Here is a 24,638-nt window from a genome sequence, read left to right as displayed (position 1 = left end):
ACCCCCACACACACACACACCCACACATACACACACACACACACACACACACACACACACACACACACACCACCCACACACACACACACACACACACACACACACACACACACACACACACACACACACACACATTCACACCCCCCCCCCCCCCACACACACACACACACACTGCCCTGTGGCAGTCTGAAAGAGAAGAAGCTGCCATGACGGAGCCACCTGAAGTTTCTTTCCCCAGGACACAACGGCGATGACTGAGTCGGACAGAGTGGTTGTTACAGGACAAACATTAATAATAATAATAATAATAATAATAATAATAATAATAATAATAATAATAATAAATAATAATAATAATAAAGCACAGTGTTGACATTTATCCATTCAGTTTTTATGTTTGTTCACAAATATATGTTTATCCTCTCTGATAGTACCACTAACAATATGAGATGTGTTGGTTTCTGTTGGATTATTTCCACCATTTCCATGTTCATAACTTTTCTAATTTTTTCCCTCATCCACTATTGTCTGTCTCCTGTAAGTTTAACAGCTTATCGGTTGTTAAAATTACATAAGGACATAGAATTGATCAAATTTATTTAACAGATGAAGTACTGCTAAAGGAACGAAAAAACTTACTATCATTTCTCTCCACTGGATAATTTTCCAATTAATCCAAAAGTGTTCTCCTTTGTTGACTGCTGCTATGCTATTTTGTCAGGTATTTTTTAAGTTGTTTAAATATTTTCATCTGCCTCTGTCTCTCCCTGACCCAACTGATTGAGCAACCTAGTAATAACAGTTAGAAAAGTAATAGTGGCCTTTACTCAAAATTATTTTGAGTAAAAGACAAAAATTATTGTCTTACATGAGTGATTTCTCGGACAGTTGCTTTTTAAGTTACTTATCCTGAAAGTAGTGCTAGTCTTGAGAACAATTTTTGGTTTCTCTACCCACCTCTTGTCCAGAATAAGAGCTTGACCTCGTGCAGTCAAGCTTTTATTCTGAAAGGATCTCTTTTGTTTAAACACTACCGGTTTGTGCGTGAAAGGGAGAAAAGCGGAACAGAAGGCGTGTTAGTCGAAGGGAACAAAGGGTGACAAAGTGAGTGGGTTAGTAATTTCTTTGTACATACAAAAAAAATTTTAATACTTAAATAAGTCGAATTGAATCCAAATGTGCTGAATGTGCTGGTTTTGGTTAGCTTAGCAGCTAGGTTCGTTGCTGAGCTCTTTCTGGTCTGTTACGTTCTGATAACTGTTAGCTTAGCATCGCTAACATATTGATTCCATTCTTCAGACCAGAGTTAGACTGTTAGTTCAGTTAGCGGACTTAATTTGCTTCTGTTTATGTTTTTGCGTTTAAGTGGTCGTTTAAATGAACTCTGTTTATGTTTACCGAGGCGCAATTTCCTCCGTGTTAACCCTTCAGCTAGAGGCCTCGCCTATCAGAGTTTGCCTGATTTTCACAAAGTCGACCGTCTTTCATTGATGCTTATCGCAGATATCCAGTAATTTCGAGACCGTTTAGGAGTCCGCGCATAATATGTCTTTAATTTAAACATTTTGGTTCTGATTGTTGTCTTTTAGTGGCTGAAAATGCTGAAGCCTTGGCGCTTATTTTTCTTTTTGCAGTTTACCCAACATGGGGACAGCCTGATCTCTGCAATCCAGAGTCCAGCAAAGATGTCAAGTAAGTATAAACGTGTAAAAACACATTGTTAATGATTTTGATTCTAACATTCCTATTTCCCTTATACTGCTGCAAGGAAACTTCTGTAACAATAATAATACTACAAATAACACAAATGTTAAGCATTTTAATATGAGAAAATATGGGCCTCCTTCCCATGAACCAGCCACTTAGTCATTCAAAAACATAAACAGGTTTGTTTATTTCAGTAATCATTTCTTGTATTTACTTTCTTTGGAGTACAATATTAATAATATACATATGATTACATAATATTACATATTGTGCAGTATTATGCATATTATAGAATATGTATAATATGCTTATAATGCACATATTATACAATATGTATAATGTGTATCATAATATGCATGCACATATTGTGTAAAAGTTGCGATATATGCATATGACTGATCTGGACCTTTTTGTGTAATTAGGAAACAGTATTTTTTTTTATTATTTTTTCTCAATCATTTATTAAATTTTAGCTTAAAATGCGTATTTCTGAGAGTAACATGGAGATATATTTACTTACATTTTTAGTTGAATATAAATATAATGATTTGTTAAATGATTTCAGGAAAAAAAAAGATAATAATGCTTCAAATCCTCCAGCTGTCTGTGGAATATCAGACCTCATGGTCTAATCTGCTGCAGTTTCTGTTTTAACATTAGCATCTATATGTCACACTGTGTGCACTTTTTGACATGTGACTCCAGTGCTGCAGAAACTCAGAGTTTTCTGAGTTTCACAGCTCTTCTTACCAGAAGAGGTTCGCTCTGTTTGTTTCTACTGATCTGAATAAAAAGCAGACGTTCTCCAGGAGAAAAAAGGTTTTCCTCTTTGACCGTCTTACAGTAAAGCGGTGGTGGGGTCAGTGCGACCCTGCCGGACAGCGAACACAGAACACAAACTTGTGTCCAATGGACCTCATCTCTGAACATTTTGTTTTAAAAACCTCACTGATTTTGAAAATGGCTGACAGAAGCTGGTTGCCATTACAAATGTGTTCGCAAATTTGTCAATGTCAAAAAAACACACTTTCCATTAAATAAACGCAGTTATTTAACACGTTGTGAATAAGTTTGCTCCTGTGATAAGTCATTAATAAACATGCAGCGTCCTCATCCTCCAACTGCGTCAGTGGTAACATCTACATCATGTGACTCATGCGATGAGAAAAAAAGTTTTTCTATTGCAATTTTGCAAAATAAACCAACTTTGATACAACCAAAAAAAAAAAAAAAAAACATCTCTTCCTAGCACCAAAATGTAGCACATTTCCTTTGAGTAGATTTATTTTTGAAATGTGAAATTGTGCAATTATATGGTGAGTGGAAACGCAGCTATTGAGTTGCCCTTTCCCTGGCTTGCTTTTAGCTTCCTTTAGTAGCGTCTTGTGGGTTGTGTGAGTGTGAACTGACTATATATATAAAGCAGATATTTTCCTTTTCTCTCTCTGATTTCTGAGTGCAGTAGTAATTCTGAGCAGTATGATCAGACTCAGGTTGTCATGCGTCTCTTTTCTCTGCTCCTGCACAGAGCGCCCATCCTACGCTCCACCTCCCCCTCCCGCCCCAACAACAGTGAGTATCTAACCAGCCTCTGTTCCTCCTAGCTGACTAACAGCTGGGCTGCTGTCCTCTACTTTTTGCTTTTCCATATTCCTTCTCTCTATCTGAACTCACTAAGGTTGCCACAAATCTTGTTCAGCTCTCCATAATCACTTTGGCTCCTGCTTCTTCCCATCTTACAACCATTTCTAGCCTTTTAACAGAATGTAGCTGTTTGAGTCAAGATCTCTATCCTCCTATGTTGGGTAGAAATCTTAGTGAACTTGAGTCAGCGATCTGTTTTTTGTTTTTTTCCCGGCATTTCATTTTCTCGCATTCAGCAGCAAGGTGCAACATTGTGAACGGTTCTGGTCCTGATCCGGGTTTAGTTAAACGGAGTTTGTTCTCCGCAGAAACTGAACCAAGCTTTAATCCTCCATGGAATGTTGACATGTTGTGCTCTCACTCTGAATGCCAGCCTGCTGGCCACTTCTTTCTTTTTTCCCTTGCATGTTGAGGTCATCAAAACAACTGCTCATGTTTTCCACTCCTTTTTGTTTCTTTCTTTTAACTTTTTTTATGTTTGTCCCTCTTCCTCCTCTTGTTTGTGAGCCATTTCTCATTCGTGTTTTGTCTCATTTGTCTTCCATCAGCAAATGCCTTCCACCCCAGGGTTTGTGGGCTACAACCCTTACAGCCATCTGGCCTACAACAACCTCCGGCTGGGAGGGAGCTCCGGAGGCTCCAGCAGGGTAATGAATGGAAGAAGGATTTCAAAATGGGACTTGGAAATTTGGGTGGTGGTGGGGGGAATATGGAATATGATTTGATATGTTATTGACTTTTCAGGGAAGCATTAATTATGTGTGAATGCAAAAAGTTTCTTTGTAACACCCCTTTTTTAATGAGGCTGAATTTATTGTTGAAATAATCTTCAACTAATTTAGTAATTAAAAGGACTATACAGAATACAAAAAGGCCATTTTGCGGAAAAAATAGAACTGTAATTAAGCCAAAACTGTACAGAAATATGGACATTTTGTATTAAGATTAAAAACCAAAAACTTTGTCTGTAAATCTGTTCTACCTAGAACTTCTCACGCAGCAGTTTTAACTTCAGCTGGTTCACATTCTGTTTAGAAAAATTGTCAAATTTTTAATCAGTAAATCCAGTAAATACTCGGTGCATCAGTCCGACACTGCATTGATAATTCCAGCAGAAAGAGCTGAGCTTTGTGCTCCTGTTGATGTCAGAAAGATTTTTAACTGCAGATCCTTTAGTGAACAATCAGTTGTTCACTAAAGGAATGCTGTTATTGCATCTTAGGTAATAGAATGTGTTCTTCTATCAAAAAAGGAGATGAATTCTGTTTACCTGTGACAAAGTGCGGTGCACCATGTTTGCTACTTTAGCATGGCGCTATGTCAGGTGTTTGGGTTGAACCACGCCTGCCCAGTCGGAGTCCAGCTGGAGGTGGAAACATTCGCTTGAATATGCCAGATCATGAAGTGGCTCACTGGCCCGACCCGTATCGTTGGAAATGAGGGCTGAGCCGACCTCTGTGCCCTCCTTGCTGTAGGTTTTGTTAACAGATACTAAAGCTCAGAGTGGTGAGGACATTGCACGGAGGTAAAACATTACAAGTACATGAAAAACATGGAATAATTGCAATTAATATTACTTTTGGTATTTTAATCATTTCCTTAAATTGTGCCAACTTAATATTTTTTAATAAATGTTTTTATTGTGTTGGATATACAGTTGAAACCAGAAGATGCACCTAATAAGGCACAGTCGTTTTTTTTTTTCTTTCTAAAGTAAAATCAAGCCAAACTTCTCTTGTTCTATTTCAGTTAAAAAAAAAAAATGTTCTATTCCGCTCAGCAAGGAGGCGGGTTCTGGTCCAGAATGTGCAGATCAACTCCAGAGCTAAAGCTAAAGCCCTTAAGATGCTGTTGAAGATGGAAGGACATCAGCCACATTCACATGAGTAACCAGAGTAAATGGCTAATGAGATTAAAAACATGACATGTTGACGCTCTCATTTGAATAATCTGGTAGGATTCAGCTCCATGAAAACCAAATGGTAATCATTGAGGAGTGCAGTAACATCCCAGCGGTTAGTGGAGCCTGGAGCGGGTCAGAACCAACACACTACTGTGACTGGTTTTAGGTTCAGCACAACTTGTTGGCCAACAAGTTTTGATGGCCATGGTTAGAAAAACTGGACTGCTTGTACCATCTTAACTGTGAAGTATGGCCAGTAGAGAAGCTGTAGGAGTGTGACTGAACCAGGCTCGTCCTGACCCGGTTCTGTCAGGACGAACAGACCAGAACTTCTTTGACCCACATCATCCAGCTCAGAGCAACTCTACCACACCCTGAGGACATGGATGGAAATGTCTGGTTCTGAAGACTTCAGTTGATAAATGACACCTTGTGACTTTTAGCAAATAGAAATATCAGTGATTGTAACTGACCGAGAACTAGAAAAGTTTGGCATACTTTAACTTAAGACTGTGAGTGGGGAGAAAAGTGGTGTATGTAAACTTGTGGTTTCAACTGCCTGCCATCTGCTCTTCATACAATCCTTGATCCTGTAGCATCTAGCTGCTGTAAAGCTAGAAGTGTTTTTAACACTCTCCTAATGACAGCCAGGGCGGCGCTCTGCTGCAAACAGCTGACTGCCTGTTAGACTGTTAGAGAGTAAACGTCACTGAGCCGACACCATGAAGAAAGAGGGAGGGAGGGGTTAGTGGTGTCTAATAGAGACAGCGGACCTCCAGAGCTGGAGTTCTATGATCACTTTGTTCTTCTCTCCTCCTCCTTGCCTGCTGTCCCTCCCTCCTCATGCCCCCATCCTGCTGTCCAACCTGAAATCCTTTCATTTCTCTTCTCCTCTCCTTTTCCACAGAACTCGTCGGGGATCACCGTCCCAAAGCCTCCCAAACCTCCAGACAAGCCTCTGATGCCTTACATGCGGTACAGCCGGAAGGTAAGCAGGAAGGTAAGACACCCATCTACGGTGTCTGCTTTTACTGCTTGTCCTCCCCTCCCCTGCCAGTCTGCAGGGGTTTGAGGGCGGGAAACAGCCAAGCCATGACGCCTCACCACCACCACCACCTCCACCACCAAGTGGAGCTACTCCACTCTTATTCTGTCAGCTTTGAATTCTCCAGCATCTTCTGCTTCTAGATGCTGCATTCACTTCCTCTGCTGCTCTTATTTCCTCTCTTGATCTCATAGTTTTGCAGTTCTAATCTCATCCTTACATGCTGCTGAAGACATTCTGCTCTCTGACTGTGCAGCCATAAATCCATCAGCTCCATGTCTCACCTTCCAAGTGGATGTCAGTGAATTACAATATCAGGGAAATTCAAATCTATTTCAGTAATTCACTTTGAAGAATCAGATGTAGTTCTATGTTTTCAGCGTGTATTTCAGTAAGTTTGGATTATTCTGGCTCACAGCTGTTAGAAACTTCAAATCAACTTGTCAGAAATTAGAATATTACACAGACCAACAAAAAAAGATTGTTACCATAGACTGGTTTGGTATACCTATTTGCAAACACAGGCGGGTGGTGGCCTTTAAGCTGTCACTGGTCGCCATGGTTACCCTCTATTTAACTTGCTGTGTCAGCATTAGCCAGCATGTTGTCAAAGTACTACAGCTGTTTACCACAGTTATGCTACCAAACTGACATTAGTGAATGTCGATACCTGGAAAAACAGGAAAAATGTCCCAAACTTCTCTGACTGTGGTATTAATTAGCAGGAAAATAAAACAGTTTTGTTCACTGTAAGATCAACTCTGTTGAGTTCCTCTAAATAAGAGATACGTATAGATGTTGATGAGGTTTTTCACAAACAGTACATCTTTACCAAAAAAACCAACTTCATTCATATTTAGCATCCAAAGGACAAATGAAATATGACGATTTCTTCCTCTTTTGGTCCCAGTTAGATGAGAAATGAAGAAGTAGCTGCAGTCATCAGGGCAGTTGGTAAAATAAGCCGTCAGACATGAAAATTGCAGCAGGCTGAACGGGAGGCAACACCAGACAGACGCTCTACTAAAAGCCAAACCTCTGACAGCTGCAGACCACGCAAAGCTGCATGTTGTTGTCCAAAATAGCATTTTTTCCCAGAAAGAGAGGAGTGGAAGTTTGAAAACTGAAAAATGTTAATGAAAGGAACAGAGCTGCTCCAATGTGCTGCCAGTCTGTTTATTAAAGCAGGTTCTGATTCTCTGTAGAGTGGGTCGGTACCAAGACATCCTGGAAAACAAAAGCAGGATTTCCATAAAGCTTGTCTGTAGAGGGAAACATGTTGGAGCGCTGCTCTGACTGGAAAACCTCTCTACACCTCAGCAGCTTGGATTCTTTTCTACTCCACTCTGCAAACTGACCCCTTCTATTTCCAAAAAAAATGCAAATTTAATGTCATTTGAAACGATTACTCTGACTGCAACATACGTTATTTACACACAGTTATTACTATAGCAGTGGCCCACTTTAGCCACATTTTGAGTTGAATTACTGAAAAAAAAAACTGAGGATATTATAATTTATTGAGATGCACTTCTATTTTGTTTCCTCAATTCTTTCTGCAAAAGATAAAAGCTAGTTGACTGCTTCTGTCTTTGGTTTTTTCCTTCTTTATTTCTTTGTTGTCTTGTAGTTCTCTCATTAAAGTGGATGTGATCTGATGGTGTGTGCCTGTATGTTTGCATCTTGCATCACCCTGAAGGTATGGGACCAGGTGAAAGCCTCCAATCCAGACCTGAAGCTCTGGGAAATTGGGAAGATAATCGGAGGGATGTGGAGGGACCTGACTGACGAGGAGAAGCAGGACTACCTGAATGAGTACGAAGCTGAAAAGGTTTGTGCTCAGTCCTCTGTGAGGAGAGAATGATCATTCATGGAACGTTAGCGTTGGGAACGTCTGCTGCTACGTGTTTAGCATGGACATGTATGTTAGGCTTTAATAGCTTCACACACAGGCTAACTTAGCGTTTTTGCCTGCAGATCGAGTACAACGACTCGTTGAAAGCTTATCACAACTCTCCAGCTTACTTGGCCTACGTGAACGCCAAGAACCGCGCTGAAGCTGCCATGGAGGAGGAGAGCAGGCAGAGGCAGAGTCGCATGGACAAGGGAGAGCCGTACATGAGCATCCAGCCTGCTGAAGACCCCGATGGCAAGTTCACTTTCACAAACCCTGAGACCCCCCAGAGGGGGAGCTGAGGCGCTACATGCTAACTGGACAGCTCTGCTTTAGCTAGCTGCTGATGTTGAAGCATGATGTTGGCTTGCCTTTCTGTGCCCAGACTACGATGACGGCTTTTCAGTGAAGCACTCGGCGGCCGCTCGTTTCCAGAGGAACCACCGACTCATCAGCGACATCCTCAGCGAGATCGTCGTCCCCGACGTCCGCTCTGTGGTCACCACGGCCCGCATGCAGGTCCTCAAGAGGCAGGTCCAGTCCCTCATGGTGCACCAGGTTGGTTGGCCGGATGAGGAGTGTCGCCATTGGTTATGTTAAGGTCGATGGCGGTTTCCTCTGAGCAGCTGTCTGCGGGTCATTTCAGAGAAAGCTGGAGGCGGAGCTTCTGCAGATTGAAGATCGCCATCAAGAGAAGAAGAGACGCTTCCTGGAGACTACTGATTCCTTCAACACTGAACTCAAGCGGGTGAGATTCCACTCAACGATTGGAGCTAAATAAGATCCAGCCTCACTGTAGCTACAGGTGTAATGTGTGTTTGTGGAAATTATTATGAAATTATACAAACAGGATCAGGACATGTTTTTTTCCCCTTCAGCTTTATTCCAGTTCAGATATTGATTTTCTGTTTCTAACTCAACATTTTTGTCAATCTTGATATTTTCTTTCCACAACTTTCCAATTTTATTCTTGGATCTGTGAAAGAGAAACTTTATTAGTCCCAAGTGGAAAATTATGTTGCCACAGCAACAATGAGCAAATAGATAAAGATTATTTGAAAAGAATATGTAAAATCTGATTATCCCTGACACACATCATAAGTAACAAGTATAGTCATGACAACAAATGTTATTTAATGAACTTGAGAATTTTCTCAATTATTTCTTTTGTTGGTTCTCTTGTTGAATTTTTGTTATCCAGTCAAATCAAACTATTAATTAAATATCTAGTGCTGGAATGTTCCAGGTTCATGCTAAATCCCATCTCCAGGTCACCTCAAGATGTTTTTAACAACCAGTATGAGACTAAACTCAGCTCTACAGTCTGACTGGCATTTAAAAAAAATTAAATTGTATTGTCCACAGCTGTCAAAACAGTGGAGGGAATATATTGTTCATGTTGTAAAGCCGTCCTGCTTGAACCGGCCTGTCTGTACTGAGTGCTGTGTTTGGCCTTGTCTCGTGTGCAGCTGTGCAGCCTGAAGGTGGAGGTGGACATGGAGAAGCTGGCGGCCGAGATGGCGGCTGCAGAGGAGGCGGCCAGGCGGAGAGCCGAGGATCGTGAGCGAGAAGCGGCCGAGCAGGCGGAGAAAGCGGCGCAGCAGCAACAGGAAGCTGCAGCCAACAAAGCTGCAGAGCAGAGCAACGCGAGCACCACCTCAGGGACCACAGAGGAAGACAAGCCCACACCAATGGAGACAGGTACTAATGCTTCCACACTGTGAGCTGCTATCCTATCCTGTTCAAGAAACATGATGGGTCACCTTTAAGTATGTAAACGTGTGTTCTGCTCCCCCAGATGAGGCGGCGCCGGCTGAGCCTCTCTCTGACCAGCAGTCTGCTGCCCCTCCCCTGCCTGACCCCCCATCTGCCTCTGACAAAACAGCCCCTCCCCCCGAACCCCCAAGGGAGAGCAGCACTCCGGTCAGCAGCGCCCCCAGTGATGACAGCAACAGCTTGCCCCCTCCAGCAGATGGCAGCATCGGGGCCACAGCGCCGTCGGACCCCTCAGTGGGACAGGAAGCCCCCAACCCTGGAGCTGCAGCCCCCCCACCCTCCTCAGAAGAAGTTGCCCCCCCACCACCTTTACTTTTGCCCAATCAGAGTAGCCAACAGTATGATGTGTGAGTTTAGTTAGAACAGAGTGGTAGCTGTAGAGGTGGGCCCTCTAGTGGTAAAGTTGTGAACCACACAGGTTCATGACTGCTCACCTCACAGACCAATGTTCTGCTAGTCTGTAGGGAACACACAACTGGTTCTGTTACTTCTTGCTTTCCTGTCACACACCTGAGACAATACTCCACCTGTAAACCTTCCCTTTGACCATCTCGGCTTTTCTGAAACATTTCTGACTCAGTTGGCTGGAAGAAGCTCTGTTTGGATTCCGTTGATTCCCAACCTTCTGCATGCTCAGCTAAGTACGAACCTGCAACAGTTTGAGGTTCCTGCTGATACGAGGAACCTTTAGAATATGTGGAATAAAACTAAGCAAGCTGATATCTGATGACTTGTTGAGTTTAAAGTCAGCGTTGTCGTTTCATCCGCAGGTTTCTGCTGAAACACCTTATATGTCCTCCATGTTGTTTCTGTAATGGTTTTCCATCATATTTTCTAATGTTTCTGCTAATATTAGAATCATTTCCATACATCAGAGAAGTACATGGGCCACCCATTCAAAGTTAACCTCACTTATCCATTCAAAGGACTGGTTTCTTACTTGAAATGGACCTTTTAGTAATCTGCCTCTTTTTGTACTGTCTGATCTTATTGATTCAAATAAATTTGATTTCCCGATCTGAGTGGATAACTGTTTTTTTTTTTTCCTTGATGTACAGTCACTCATCTCAATTCACTTAACAAGAAATGTTTAAATATTTAGAATGAAACTGACATTTTTTTCATCGTATTACAAATATGGTTAACATTTAACTGAAAAGTGAACCCACATTTTTTATTTTGTTAAATTGTAACCAAAATGGTTACCTCAGAAAGTCAGAGGGAAGATGAGAAAAAAACAATCCAATAAATGGATTTTATTAATATAATTCTTTTAATCGTTATAAAATCTGGGTTAAAATAGATATGCATTACTGTCACACAAAGGAAGAATTAAAAACAAGGTTTCTTTCTGACTGACTGTCAGTCAAATGAATCGGTTGCTTTGCTCCTCAAGCTACAAACGGAAAAGTAGAGAAACACCAGAGGAGCCATCCAGCAGCCCTGCTGCAAAAACCTCAACTTCAGAGAGGAATTAAAATGTTATGGGATAAATAAGAAAATAGGTCATTTTCTTATTGAAAGATGGGTTTGTGGTGGAAAATTTGATCTGGTAGTGTATTCGATATCATCATGAACTTTCTTTATAAAACACATCAACACCAGCCACAGCTGAAACCAGAACATCAGTCAAATTAATAAAGGCATAAAAATAAAGTGACAAAGTTGAGCACACAATTAATAAAGTCATAACTGTGACCTTCCTAACACAATGGCTTGAGTCCTAAAGTGATTTTATTTCATCTTTTGACAAAACATTTTTTACCACATTGCTTTTTGCCAACTAAAATCAGAAAGTATGAGGTCAGCATTTATGGTAAATGAATGTAATAATTATTGAAGAAATAAGTAAAAGTGAGAAAAAAAGTCAAATTTAGTGTTATTAGTATCATAGACTGAGTTTACAAAGAACCTGGTCCCGTTTGGGGCCCCTGGTTTTATAGTTCATGAAGTGGCAGATTGTTTCCAGAGTTCATTCTCTTTTGAGAACCAATAAAAATAAATCAATAAATCCATTAAGGAGGGTTAGGGTTACAGTTCAGATCAGAATGTTGGATCATTGATCATTGATTGAACACCCTCACTCTGTTGAAGCCTCTGGGTGAAGCAGCGGGACGCAAGGCGGCAGTGACGCCCCCACGCGCGTCACTGCCGCCCTGCGGGTGTGAGGATGCGCTCGCTCACCGGAGCGCAGCAGAAGCAGCCGCTCACTTCAACCTGGCTGCCATGGAGAAGCGCGCGCTCCCCGGGCTCTCCGTCGCGCTCGCGGCGCTGCTGCTGATTCCTGGGCGCGCGGCGGAGGAGTACTCCACCAAAACAGAGCCGGACTACGAGTTTGGGGACTACCGGGGCAAGTGGTGCATTGACGACCATGGCTTCGTGTACAGCATCGGAGAGGTTTACTACCCGAGCCCCACGGCGTGCCCCTGCACCTGCACCGTGGACGGCCCCGTGTGCGTCCGACCCAGGTGTCCCCGCATCCACCCGCAGTGCACGCGGATCAAGTATAAAGCGTGCTGCCCTGTGTGTGAGGCCATGGCCAGGGTCTGCGTCTACGGAGGCAAAACCTACAGACTGCTGGAGGAGTTCAGGGTGAGACAGAATCAGACTTCTCCATCCCTCCTCTCTGTCCCGTCCTGCCCCTCCAATCCCCGTGCAGGTGCGCCTCATGAGGCTGACCCTCCGACTGATATTTAGACCTTTGCTGAGGTAGATAAGATCAGTGGATAAGATCGGTGGATAAGATCAGCTTCACATGTAAGCATCGGCCGATCATCGATCTCACAAACTTAAGGAAATCGATGCCGATTTATCGGTGCAGCCCGAGCAAAAATACCGTCTGCGTGTCTGTTTCAAAGAGTTAATTTAAGGACAAGCAGGGGGAGCAAATCAAGTTCACACTATTGTTTCCAAACTCTTCTCCATTTTGTGACAACGCTTAAGGTTTTCGAACTTCAAAGCATAACTTTGTTTTCAACTCTGTAATTGTTTTTGACATTTTGCGTTCTGAATAATTTGGTGCAGCATGTTGTTCTCATGAAGTGGACACGGACAACATGGACATGGCGTTTCGTCTCTTCCAGGTGTCGAGGTGTGAGCGGTGCCGCTGCGAGGCCAACAGAGAGGTGTACTGCAGTATTTCCGACTGCCCGGCCCCTCACTGCGTGAACCCCACCTATGAGCCCAACCACTGCTGTCCCATCTGTAAGACTGGTAAGACTGGTAAGACTGGTAAGACTGGTCCAGCTCCAGTCCTGTCGCTGTCAAGCGTTACTGTCTTTGGCTATTTGAAATTAGTTAGACATGCTACCACAAAACTAAAAACAAATCTGTCTAACAGGAATAAATGAATTACTTTACAGTAAAGAGTAACTATCAACAAGTTAGAGGTTTAATCAGAATCATTAAGTCACCTGATTATTAGGAAATAATAACCAAACAGCTCTCAGTATTTGAGGTTTGTTATTATGGAACAATAGATGGAAGAGTCAATAAACTACAAGCCCTGCACACACACACACACACACACACACACACACACACACACACACACACACACACACACACACACACACACACACACACACACACACATATATATACATAACAAACATTAAAAAAAAAACTTTGCCATAAATGTGTTGCCTTGCCTTGCTTTTTTTTGTCATGTGAGAAATAATTTGATCTCCATGACAACCACTCCACAGTGCAAAATGCCAGGGTGGACCTCAGCCCACCCTGGAGGTGAAGCTCCTCCTCTGAGCTGCAGCTTCCAAACTTCTGAGTCTCAGAACAGTTCTCCCCCACTCAGCTCCTTCAGACTAGCCAGCAGCAATTAGCAAACACCTGGTGGAACTTGGCAGCAACAGCATTAGTGCTCTGTAAAACCCACTAACTACGACTATGTCACCTTCTCTCCACCTCCAGGGACAGTGCTGACATATCCAGACAGGTCTGAGAGAAAAAGTGGACAAAACGTTTGGAGCTCATTCTGAAAGAACTCAAAGCTCTCTGAAACTAATCTGACAAAACTTGGCACCAGCTTGCTTCGGGGCCCGCTTCGGCCCCCAAACAGTTAAGAATCAAAACACAGTAAAACACAAGCAAACAAACATCCAAATCGTTTTTATCTTAAACTTTTAATCCCTGCCCAGACTCCAGCTCTTACTTGCACTGTTGTGAGTGCCGGTGAAGCTCCAGGGGTTCCTGAATGTGGCTGAGCAAAGACACACTTCAGATAAATCCATTTATACTCTTAGAAACAAACGTCACCTCAAGGCACTTTACAGGAAGAAAAGCAGCTGCTTCAGCCTGGTTATAACACCACTGACAGCTGCCTGTGGAATACACAGTCAGAGGAACTTTCTTGGCTGGATTTATTGTACCAGTAGCATCCTGTCCTGGTTCCACTCTGGAAGGTCACTGAGTTCCTGGCAGCAGAACTTTCTTTCACATGTATTAGTAAAAGCTGATGACTGGACTAGAATTCAGGAATTCCAAGGAATCAACCAATACGTTGGCGTCAGAGTGTATCTTTTAAGATGTGGGTCATTTAGCACATTTGGCACTGGGTCAGCAGAAGAATTCCTAGAGGAAGTTGTGTAAAATTAGCATCCAGTTGGTTGCATCATTGTGCTGCGATATTATGTCTGCTTTTATGTATATTGGTGTCACCAGACCCCCTTCTTCACTCACAACCACCGCTCATATTGTTATGGCTCAGCATTTCACTTCCTCGTTTGTGCAGGACATTTCAGGACAAGGTAGCTCAAAGTGCTTAATGCCAAAAAAACACAAAAAATATAAGGTCATCAATAATTGAGAAAACCAGTTGACATTTAACATTTTGTCAAGTGCCGTCAATTCGCATCAAAATATTATTGAATGTTTCATTTATTATGGCTCAAAATCAGTACTGTAATGTGTTGTGATGCTAAACCGCTCAGTGATTTAGAAACTAACAGTAATTTAAAGTCTGTTCTCTTCTCCATCACTTAAGACCAAACCTCCAGTCAGTTGAGGCCATTACTGCAGCTGTTTGTGATGTAAGCGGCGCGCATCCTGCAGCGCCGCTTACATCACCTCAGCCTCGCTGCGGCTTACGGAAGCGACCCTGTTATGTCACACATGTCCTCTCAGCCTTTAAGACCCTCTTAAATATTAGTGGAATTAGTGTGGAGAGCTGCAGACAAATCTAATCATTTTGCACTGCTGCACTTCTTTTTCTTTTTCTTTTAAAATAAAAATCAAGTTACAAACCAATGATCTGACCTCTCAACTGGACCCTCAGCAGGCTCTGGGTGTTGCTTCCGGGGTCATGCTGCTTTGGCAGCGAGAGTAAAATTGTGCCGTCCAGTTATGTCTGGACAGGCAGCGGAACAGATGGTTTGGTTTGTTGCGTCATTGTTTTTTTTTAATGTTTTTATTTCTTTTTTTATTTTGCCATCGCTCCAATTTCCCCCACGTCAGCTGCGTCTTGGAGGGATCTGGACTGACTGAGCTTCCTGTCCCCTCCGACTCCCACTGCTGCTAATTGTTTCAACTGTCGCTGCCGCATGAAGGAACCACCTGTGACTGAGAGATGAAAATGATCAAATGGTTTTTTTTGGTGTTATTGAAGTGTTTGCTCCCTTTCACTGAGTTACACTTAGACGCTTCAGTTCATCAAACGCATTTTAATATCAAGGATAGCAAGATACAAAAAGTAGTTTTTAAAACATTTCATTTGTTAAAGTAAAAAATTAGCTGACCCTATATGAAGATGTTCTGCCCTCTTTTTAAAGAATTTGATCTTGTTAGTGGACAGATGAGTTTAATTCAACTATTGGGTATCTAGAATCAAGAAATCACTTAAACAGAACTTGTCTGACAACATGAAGTAGGCTGATTTCTTTTCATGAACGGGTCACCCATCAGAACCACAGAGGTGCATCAACAGGTCATCTGAGAGGCCTTATAAAGACAAGAGTTCATGGTTCAACAATGATGGGCAAAATGGATTCCGGACCTGAAAGTACACAAAGAGCCACATTTACCTAAACGCATCTCGGTGTCAGAGATATTTGGGGAGATATTCTGTGGACTGATGAGACAAAAGTGGAGCTTTTTGGAAGGAGTGAGGAAGGAACAAGCATAGAAGTAGCAGAAAGAGAACACCAAGACAAGGGAAGTTTGCTTCTGCTTCTGGTGATTTTTCCAATGGGAAGCACACTGCAAAAGGAACTGGTCCAAGCACAGAGCCCAGTGGTTCTCCACAATAACTCTGAAGAGGGGAGATTTATTGTTTACATGAACAAACTGGAACCTGTCAGGTGGATGGGATTTAAACCAGTCTGGTGTTGTTCCTTTGATACCTACATAAACCAGCACAACGCAGATCGGATCCGGTTACACATACATGTTCAAGACGTTCTAAGAAAAAGAGAATATTGTACATTGTGTTGGACTGGATCAAAACCAGAACAGATAGTCCATTATCTGAAGCCAAGAGAATATCATTAGTAGCTTTCAGCAGTTGTGTTTCAGATGATGAGTTCTATGATGAGTTCTGAAACCAGACTGAAACTCTTCAAACGCCAGTTTAGAAGATTAGATACAGGTCTTCTACCTTCAACGTATGTGGTTTACTTCTTTACTTTTATTCCTTAATAACTAAAACCATGTTTTCTGTTTGCTATATTTCCCCCCAAAAGTAAAATCTTAATTGATTAACTAAAACATTTATGTGCAGCAGAATGGAAGCACTGGGTGAAGCCCTGGGTGAAGCCCTGGGTGAAGCCCTGGGTGAAGCCCTGGGTGAAGCACTGGGTGAAGCCCTGGGTGAAGCACTGGGTGAAGCCCTGGGTGAAGCCCTGGGTGAAGCACTGGGTGAAGCCCTGGGTGAAGCCCTGGGTGAAGCACTGGGTGAAGCCCTGGGTGAAGCACTGGGTGAAGCCCTGGGTGAAGCCCTGGGTGAAGCCCTGGGTGAAGCCCTGGGTGAAGCACTTGGTGAAGCACTGCACCGTCTCCTGTGCTTTCAGGTCCCAACTGTTTTGCCGGCAGCAGGGTGATCCCGGCGGGGGAACGTGTGAACATCGACGAGGAGACGGTGTGCTACTGCACCTACAGGGACGGAACGTGGCACACCCACCCCCAGGCCACCTGCGAACAGCGCCCCCTGCCCAGCTCCACACTGCGTCCCCGCACTGACGCCCCCATGGACGAGGACGTGGCGGGGAGACTGTTCCCGAGACTGGACCTGATACCCTGAAGCAGAGTCACTGGTTCCAGTTCTCAGTCAGTGGGACTCAGAGCAGTGAATGTTTGGGACTCATGCTGAATGCTCACCAGCATTCAGCATTAAAGTTTAAGTTTACTGATAAGTACTGACATACATCCTAATGATGAAATTAGATCAAATAAGAGTCACTAACATTACATATAGGAAATGGTCTAAAGTGTCGGGAAAGTCGTGACTGTTGTCACAGCGTCAAACAGGTGAGGTCTGGTGGAAGCCCAGATGTTGCCCACATCTGTTGTTTGTAAAACAACAGATTCTGTTTTTGTCAAAAGTCCAGATAATTCCATATTACAGCCTGAAGAAACCTCATCACACAGAACCAGAACTGTTCTGATGTTCTCACTGACACTTTCTGACCTTCCTGTCTGGAGCTCTAACTGTGACACTAATCAACTGGGACTACAGTGATGACATGTGAATATTGTACTAACAAATATATATTTACACAAACATATTTAATTATTTTGCCATATTTTAACCTATTTAATGTCGACCAGCTGCAACATCCTGACTCCATTCTGTCTCACCTGTCACACTGAGTGGTGCTGCACTGATCTGGTTGAGATAAACTTATATTGTTAACATATTCTGATATGGTTATGATAAATTGATCTGGTTATGATTAACTGATCTGAAGTGATGCTCCTGTGCAGGTCAGCCGATGTGATGAGTCACATTTTCAGTTTTTACATTTACTGCAGAAAACAAGAGAAAACCTTTTAAAAATGTGACTTAGACATTATGTGTTTAGTAGAGACATTAGTAAATAATGTGAATATGTTTATGTGTGGTTTTATTGAACTCTATGAACAAATAGAAGTTGTTTCTGTAGAGCTGTTTGTCACATACAGATGTTTCATGTTTCCTGTTCTGATCCTGCCAGACCAAAAGAAAAGATTATGATAGATTATCCATCATTTTATTGTGTCCTTTATGACTACCGAGGTTTTGGATGCCTGTTTCCTTAGTGTAATAGATCTCTTTAATTTTATTATGGCTCTTAATTTCGAACAATTCCCTCCCTCACTCAAGATTTTCATCTGGTCACTTTTTTTAAACTTTCTGAAGGCGCCCCCTACTGTTTGGATGACCTTCACGACTCCTCCAGAATCGCCTGGTCCAAACCAGAACCTTGTTTTCCAAACCAATAATTTATCCAGATCTGTTCATTTTTAGAACAATAAAGGCATTACTGAACGTTCTTTTCTTCTACTTATTCCATTTCCAATAAAAGTTAAAACATTGGATGAGGAACAGCACTAACATCAAGCTCAGATTAAATCCCTGTCAATTAACATTTTGGTCTCAGTTGTTTTCCAGTGAAAATATCATCACATCTCAAAAACCCTGACCTGCCAATTCTGAGTTTGGCTAATACTTTTTCTCTGAATTGTTAAATAGCAAGAAAGTTGCTTAGTTGGCAACAGTAGGGTCACTGTTAATTTCAAACATGCAGATGACCTGATGGGCCTGTCAGGTCATCTGCATGTCAGATTGGCTGATGTCCCAAAATTAAGAAAATCAGGGTCGATATTGCAGAACTGGTTTTAACCTGAACATGACAGGTTTTCTTCACCCCGACACCTCCAGATGTTACTAAACATAAACCCACTAGTTTTAGATTTTAGCTCACGTTTCAGTGCACCATCTAGTGGCAGCTCCATGTGATGCAGGATCATTTAAAACAGAAGTATCATTGAGCTCAGTTGGAGATGAACATTTTTATCCCCTCCGTTCAGGTGTGAACGTCAAACAAGCAGGACAAGCAGCTTGGTGAACAGTTTTTATTGAAAACAAACAGGTTCTCTTCAGGCGATGCTGCCAGCATTGGAGGCGATTCTGGGCCACAGGTCAGCGCACTCTTTGGCCACTGGTCCTGTGATGGCTGAACCTGAACATGCATACAAATGAAAATCTGTCACTATTGGCCAAACATCAAGCTGGTTACCAAGAAAGACACAATTCACAGGTTTTAACATTGAAACTGATAAAGTAGCCAGAAGATGGTGTGAAATATGAATAATATGAGTATTGTCTCATCCCTGATTGAGATCAGACAGTCACGGGGTCACTGCTTTCTCACCCAAAGAGATGAACTCAGTCTGCCCTTCTACGACAACTCACCCAGCCACTGAGCAGACAACGCAAGTGCTTTTTGAAGGGAGCTTTGGTTTAACAACTGCACCTAAACTAACCACGACTATCAGTGTTGATGTCCTGGGACTGAACACACCCAACCATGAGTAACATGCTGCTGTTTCCTGGTTTCATCCTCTGGTTCCAACACGGATCTCTAAACCCACCTTTCATCTCTCCTTTGTTGTTGACGATGACACCAGCGTTGTCTTCAAAGTACAAGAACACACCGTCTTTTCGCCGATATGACTTCCGTTGCCGTATCACCACTGCAGGATGCACTGAAAGACATTAGAAAACTTTTAACTTGTGTAACGCATTACATCTATAATTTAACTTATTAAGAATGAAGTAAAAATAAAAAACATTGAACAGTTTACCATGAACACCTGATTATGTTCCTGTTACTGCAGGACGATACGGCTGACAATGTATCACAATATAAGGGGTTCATATTAGATGATAGATAGTTATTGATTAGTTATTTGTTTCACAACCTCTCCTGTTTTAACTCAGGAATAAATGAGATTTAAATAAGATTATTTTCCTGGCTCTCCGTCAAACCAGTTGTTAACACAATGCTCTGGAGGGTCAAAGTCAACAATTTTATACTATAATACGTTTCCTATAAATCTGATGATCACTTCTGAAGTGTTCAACTGAAAAGTTACTTGAACCCTAAAATCAGCAAGCAAGTCTATCAATAAATAAATACATAACTGCATGATCAATTAACATGAGTGTAATCATTTCTACTTGGCCAAATATTGTTAAATAGAAGCTCTAAAAACATTTGGCAGTCAATGTGAAGCAGTGAGTGTTCACAACTTTTGCCTGTTGTTTACACAAATATTTTACACAATACTAAGCTGAATGACTAATACTTTCTGAAGTGCAATTTTGGTTACTGAAACTTTGTTATGCATTTTAATTACTGTTTTGGTTATGTATTTTGGATGTTTAAAATATTTTACAATTCTAGTGTTAAATGTTCTTTAGACATTAAAGTTGTATTTATTTATTTATTTTTTTACATTTTTTTGATAAATGGTCTCAAAATGACAGCATGACTATTTATTGCTGTAATTTCTGGGGCAATTCATCATCAGCATGATTTGTTATTATAACGGCCCGTATTGTGAAGATTAACTGATGACATGATGACATCAGCATGAGTGGACGTGCTGCATGCAGGCTGTGGTCAGACTCACCCTTCTTCCTGAGCTCAGGTTTGCCTTTTTTCACTGTGGCCATAACCATGTCACCCACTCCTGCAGCCGGCAGACGGTTCAGACGCCCCTTGATGCCCTTTACAGAGATTATGTACAAGTTCTTGGCACCTGTGGGACAGATAGGGCCCCATCAGTGAAAACAAGCATCACAGGAGACATGAAGACATTAAGGACATTAAGGCTTGTCTCATCCCTGATTGAGATCAGTCAGCCACAGTGAAGCTGCCGTCTCACCCACAGTGATGACTTCCTGTCTCCTTCTACGACAACTCACCCAGCCACTGGGCAGACAGAGCAAGTGCTTTTGGAAGGAACATTCGTCAGAAACAAAACCTGCCACCATTTTGTTTCATGTGGAACAATGGCTCTCCGACTGCAGCTCCACCTGAACCTGACTAATAGTTTAATAGAAAGAGACATTGGGCTGCGAACTTAAGACCAAACTGTGTGATTTAAGACCCAATATGGGGAAAAATAGAAATGTGTAACTTTTTGTTTTAGATTTAGAATGCTAAATTTAGATTATTTACTTTTTAAAGACCCCCTCTCTGATGACATCATCTTTCACTGCATTCTGGAGGTCCATCTTTAAGAGACGCAACATCACTTCAGACAAGAAGTTCTTATTGAGACATTCTTAAACCAGGTGAATAGTTTCATTTTATTAGTACGTCATCTGGTATTTATTAAAAACAATAAAAGCAAGAATTGAACATTTTTGAGAACCTTCACCAGACTTTGCAGCTTTAAATGGAAAACTCCAGCACATCTTAAAAGTTAAGATACAGAGTGCAAACAAAAAAATAGTCTGAAAAACTGAATCCTAACCATATTAATAGCAAATTATTGTTCTCAGAAGATGCTTCATTCAGTCATTATCCATGCAAACAACACAACTGCCCGATCTAATCATCTGCTGTTTTCACACATGCATATCTTCGGCCACATACCTGTGTTGTCAGCACAGTTGATGACCGCTCCCACTGGGAGACCCAGTGAGATGCGGAACTTTGCACCAGATGAACCACCACGTCCTGAAATACAGAAAACAACATGATCTTCTGCCTGGAGCCTGTCCTGAACATTACTTCAACTGCAAAAAATATAAGTAACAAGTTGGGACTGTCACCATGTTTGCAGATCAGTTGTAATACGCAACTTGGAAAACGGTCTTAGTACCAACCATCACTGAAGTGACCATGTGAAGTTGTCTGCTAGTCTGTCTGCTCAGTCAGTTCTAATAGTCATCCATTAAGTTAAAGCCATGTGTTGTCTGACCCGCGTATCTATTAAATGAGTGCTGAACAAACTTATGAATTAATTACAGTAATTCTCCAACACTACTCACGTTGCTAGCTGCGGCTAGATTTAGCTACATTCAGTAAACATATTGTGAGGCACAGCAGCATTATTTAAAACCCGGGTCAGATGGAAATGAAGCAGGCTGTGGTTTGCTGTGTTCTCAGTTGATCTCGGAGAGAACGCGCAAAGTATACAGCCTCAAAACTGATTTCTTTGGCCGCCATGCTACATGGCCCTGATAGACAAATATGGCGGCCGTCACCAGAAAGGCGAGATGCTACAAGACTTTAACCGTTAACTACTTTGATAAATCTACAACGAGCAGCAGGAATACATAATAGAGAATACTTATTCACACTTCAGTAACATTACATTCTCCACAGTGTGATGAAAAACAGTGGATGGAGGTGGATTTTACAGGAAGTCTATCATACCTCTCTTGGACATTGCTGCGACAGGGAAAGAGGAAGGCGGAGAAAGGAATTATGGGTTATAAAGTTGAACACAAATACATCCGGGTCATCAGCCTGTGAGACGTTCAGATGCTGTTGGAAAAATGTAAACCACTTTACAGTTCAGTTCAATTGCTTTAAGATAGAACTCTTTAATCGTGTTTCTTTTTAAATCCAGACAATAATTTATAAATACGTAAACAAGTAATAATGTTATCCATAAAGCAAAACTCATGCTATTTACTATTTTAAACTCTATTCTGTGCAGTTTATATGTGTCCTCAAACCATTATCCAGATGTGCTTCGGTTAGTGAAGGGTACACAGTTTACTATGATTTGGAGTCAAATCTTAACATTCTAACATTTCTTTCTGAAAGAGCAAACATATTTAATAAACAACAACTCTGTGGAAAGAAATGAAATAAAAATCAGCTAGTAGTTAGTTTGATACAAATGTAAGAATTTGTTCCCAGAGTAACAGAAACTATTGTTAACCAGCAACATCAAAGCTTAAAACAGTCATTTGGAGCCTGGCCTTATGGATCAAACTGCCAAATGTCACTGATACTGATACCAACACCCTGCTGCTGCATTCTCCAGTTCTAACTTAGTCACCATCAGTTCACAGCAGGAACATAGAACTTCTTTTCATCCTACATCCTCTCTAAGTGTACAACACTAATATGTTTGACTTATATTTTCACTTTATTTATTTATTTTTAAAGAAAAATAACATAAAATAACACATGGTCTGTAATTCTGAACCTGTCCATTTTTTTTACTTCAAACTTAGAAATGTCCTAGTTTTTTTCTAAAACATTTCTGAGATTAATCTCAAAATTACTGAGGTAATTAGCTACATAGTTTTTATCATGTAATTAGGTACATGATAAAAAAAATGTACTCCTTTTTATTATTATCATCATCATTATTATTATTATTATTATTATTATTATTATTATTATTATTATTATTATTATTATCTTGATCTGCAATGGCCCTAATATGCCGTCATAGACATTAAACAGTGCAGAACAATAGACCCACCTGTCAGTTATGCAAAGAGCATTCAGAAACAATTTGTCATTTATTCTGTAGTTGTCACATCACAAGAATATTTAGGAAAGAATGTAATAACTTTATAATTATCTGTAGTTTTACGTGTTTTTTTTCTTTCTAGCTTTTATACACATTAAACCTTTGTCCACTAGGGGGCAGCAAACAACTTTCGTTTTCCACTGAGCTCTTTTCAAACTCCGAGATGAAGTTCCAACCTGACTGGCTTTATATATCTGTGCTGAGATGATTTGGTTTTGATGGTATGTAAAACACAAAATATAACGTATTTACTAATTTCATTGAGAAACGTGAAGCCTGCGACGTCACTAATTTAAACTCAGACTGTTCAGGTGAATTAAGTCACAACTAAACATTTAATTCCACGGACCAGCTGTAAACCTAACAAGACATTTATGTTTCCATTTTTTCATGGACCAAACCTGAATCCAAAAGAGAATCTGTGAAAAGAACGTGATGTTCACAGACGTTGTCCACCCAGTTGGAGTTTCAACAGCTTTGCATCCGAGGTTTTTATACAGACATAATTCAAAACCCTTCAAAGGTGCGACTGCAGTTTAGACAGGGTTTAAAAAACACTGACTCAGAAAAAATATAGATGGTTTATAAACTTGATCAGCCTGTTATTACAAATGTTCTTTCGTGTTCATCATCATGAACAAGACTGCTGACAGGTCAACAAATTATTGGCACACTTGGGTTTATGTTGCAATCCAAAGTTTCACTCATATGAAGTGATGATTTTCTATGCAATGATGTTACATATGTGTATTTATCATTATTTTGCAGAAATCAGTTTTCACTTTGACATTAAATGGGTCTTTGTCATTTTTCTGATCATGATTGATTTGTAAGAACAATAAGTGTAAAACATCCAGTGGGGGAATCTTTTTAATACGCTTTGCTGTATTGTGACATCTTACTACTCCTAAACCATAAGGTTTAATGTAACTTGCTTTGCAGATGTTAGCTCGTCAGTTTTTTGGTGAACGCTTTCAAAAACTTTTATGAGCATGTTTATAGGAACTTAGAACATTCTTCATTCTTCCAGACAAGCATTCATAAGGTCAGACACTGATGTTGGGCAACAAATCTAGGATCTCAAGTTCCAAACCTTATATGGATTTGCTACAATAGTCAGGCATATGCCAAAATTTAAAAAAATTGGGTCTGCAAAAGAAAAAATAAAT

At 41.1% G+C, this 24,638-nt stretch overlaps 3 protein-coding genes across 7 annotated transcripts; 2 read left to right on the top strand and 1 right to left on the bottom strand.

Annotated features, from left to right (window-relative positions):
- The first annotated feature begins 1,016 nt into the window (after positions 1-1,016).
- On the top strand, positions 1,017-10,991 carry LOC129363677 (SWI/SNF-related matrix-associated actin-dependent regulator of chromatin subfamily E member 1-like). Of its 5 annotated transcripts, none has more exons than XM_055035911.1 (11): positions 1,017-1,104; positions 1,635-1,692; positions 3,236-3,279; positions 3,900-3,998; positions 6,162-6,242; positions 7,999-8,130; positions 8,277-8,448; positions 8,579-8,751; positions 8,840-8,941; positions 9,663-9,894; positions 9,992-10,991. In XM_055035911.1, exons 2-11 carry the CDS (start codon positions 1,686-1,688, stop codon positions 10,318-10,320), a joined length of 1,371 nt encoding a protein of 456 aa, XP_054891886.1. In that variant the 5' UTR covers positions 1,017-1,104; positions 1,635-1,685; the 3' UTR covers positions 10,321-10,991. The 5 variants fall into 5 exon arrangements, with proteins under 5 accessions (XP_054891886.1, XP_054891884.1, XP_054891888.1 ...); XM_055035909.1 differs by having other exon boundaries at positions 6,162-6,254; XM_055035910.1 differs by having other exon boundaries at positions 1,041-1,112; positions 6,162-6,254.
- Positions 10,992-12,180: 1,189 nt separating this feature from the next.
- Positions 12,181-18,450, top strand: si:dkey-283b1.7 (von Willebrand factor C domain-containing protein 2-like). The gene is made up of 3 exons (XM_055035915.1): positions 12,181-12,561; positions 13,053-13,182; positions 16,989-18,450. Exons 1-3 carry the CDS (start codon positions 12,196-12,198, stop codon positions 17,216-17,218), a joined length of 726 nt encoding a protein of 241 aa, XP_054891890.1. The 5' UTR covers positions 12,181-12,195; the 3' UTR covers positions 17,219-18,450.
- A 568-nt stretch (positions 18,451-19,018) lies between these two features.
- Positions 19,019-22,472, bottom strand: rpl23 (ribosomal protein L23). The gene is made up of 5 exons (XM_055035661.1): positions 22,353-22,472; positions 21,567-21,650; positions 20,596-20,724; positions 19,552-19,665; positions 19,019-19,139 (listed from the first exon to the last, which is right to left on the bottom strand). The coding sequence occupies exons 1-5, from the start codon at positions 22,363-22,365 to the stop codon at positions 19,057-19,059; spliced, it is 423 nt and encodes a 140-aa protein (XP_054891636.1). The 5' UTR covers positions 22,366-22,472; the 3' UTR covers positions 19,019-19,056.
- Positions 22,473-24,638: the final 2,166 nt, after the last annotated feature.

The sequence above is a fragment of the Poeciliopsis prolifica genome, unplaced genomic scaffold (assembly GCF_027474105.1).
Source record: "Poeciliopsis prolifica strain line A6 unplaced genomic scaffold, Auburn_PproV2 SCAFFOLD010, whole genome shotgun sequence".
NCBI lineage: Eukaryota > Metazoa > Chordata > Actinopteri > Cyprinodontiformes > Poeciliidae > Poeciliopsis > Poeciliopsis prolifica.
This window is presented reverse-complemented; position numbering and strand designations above follow the sequence as displayed.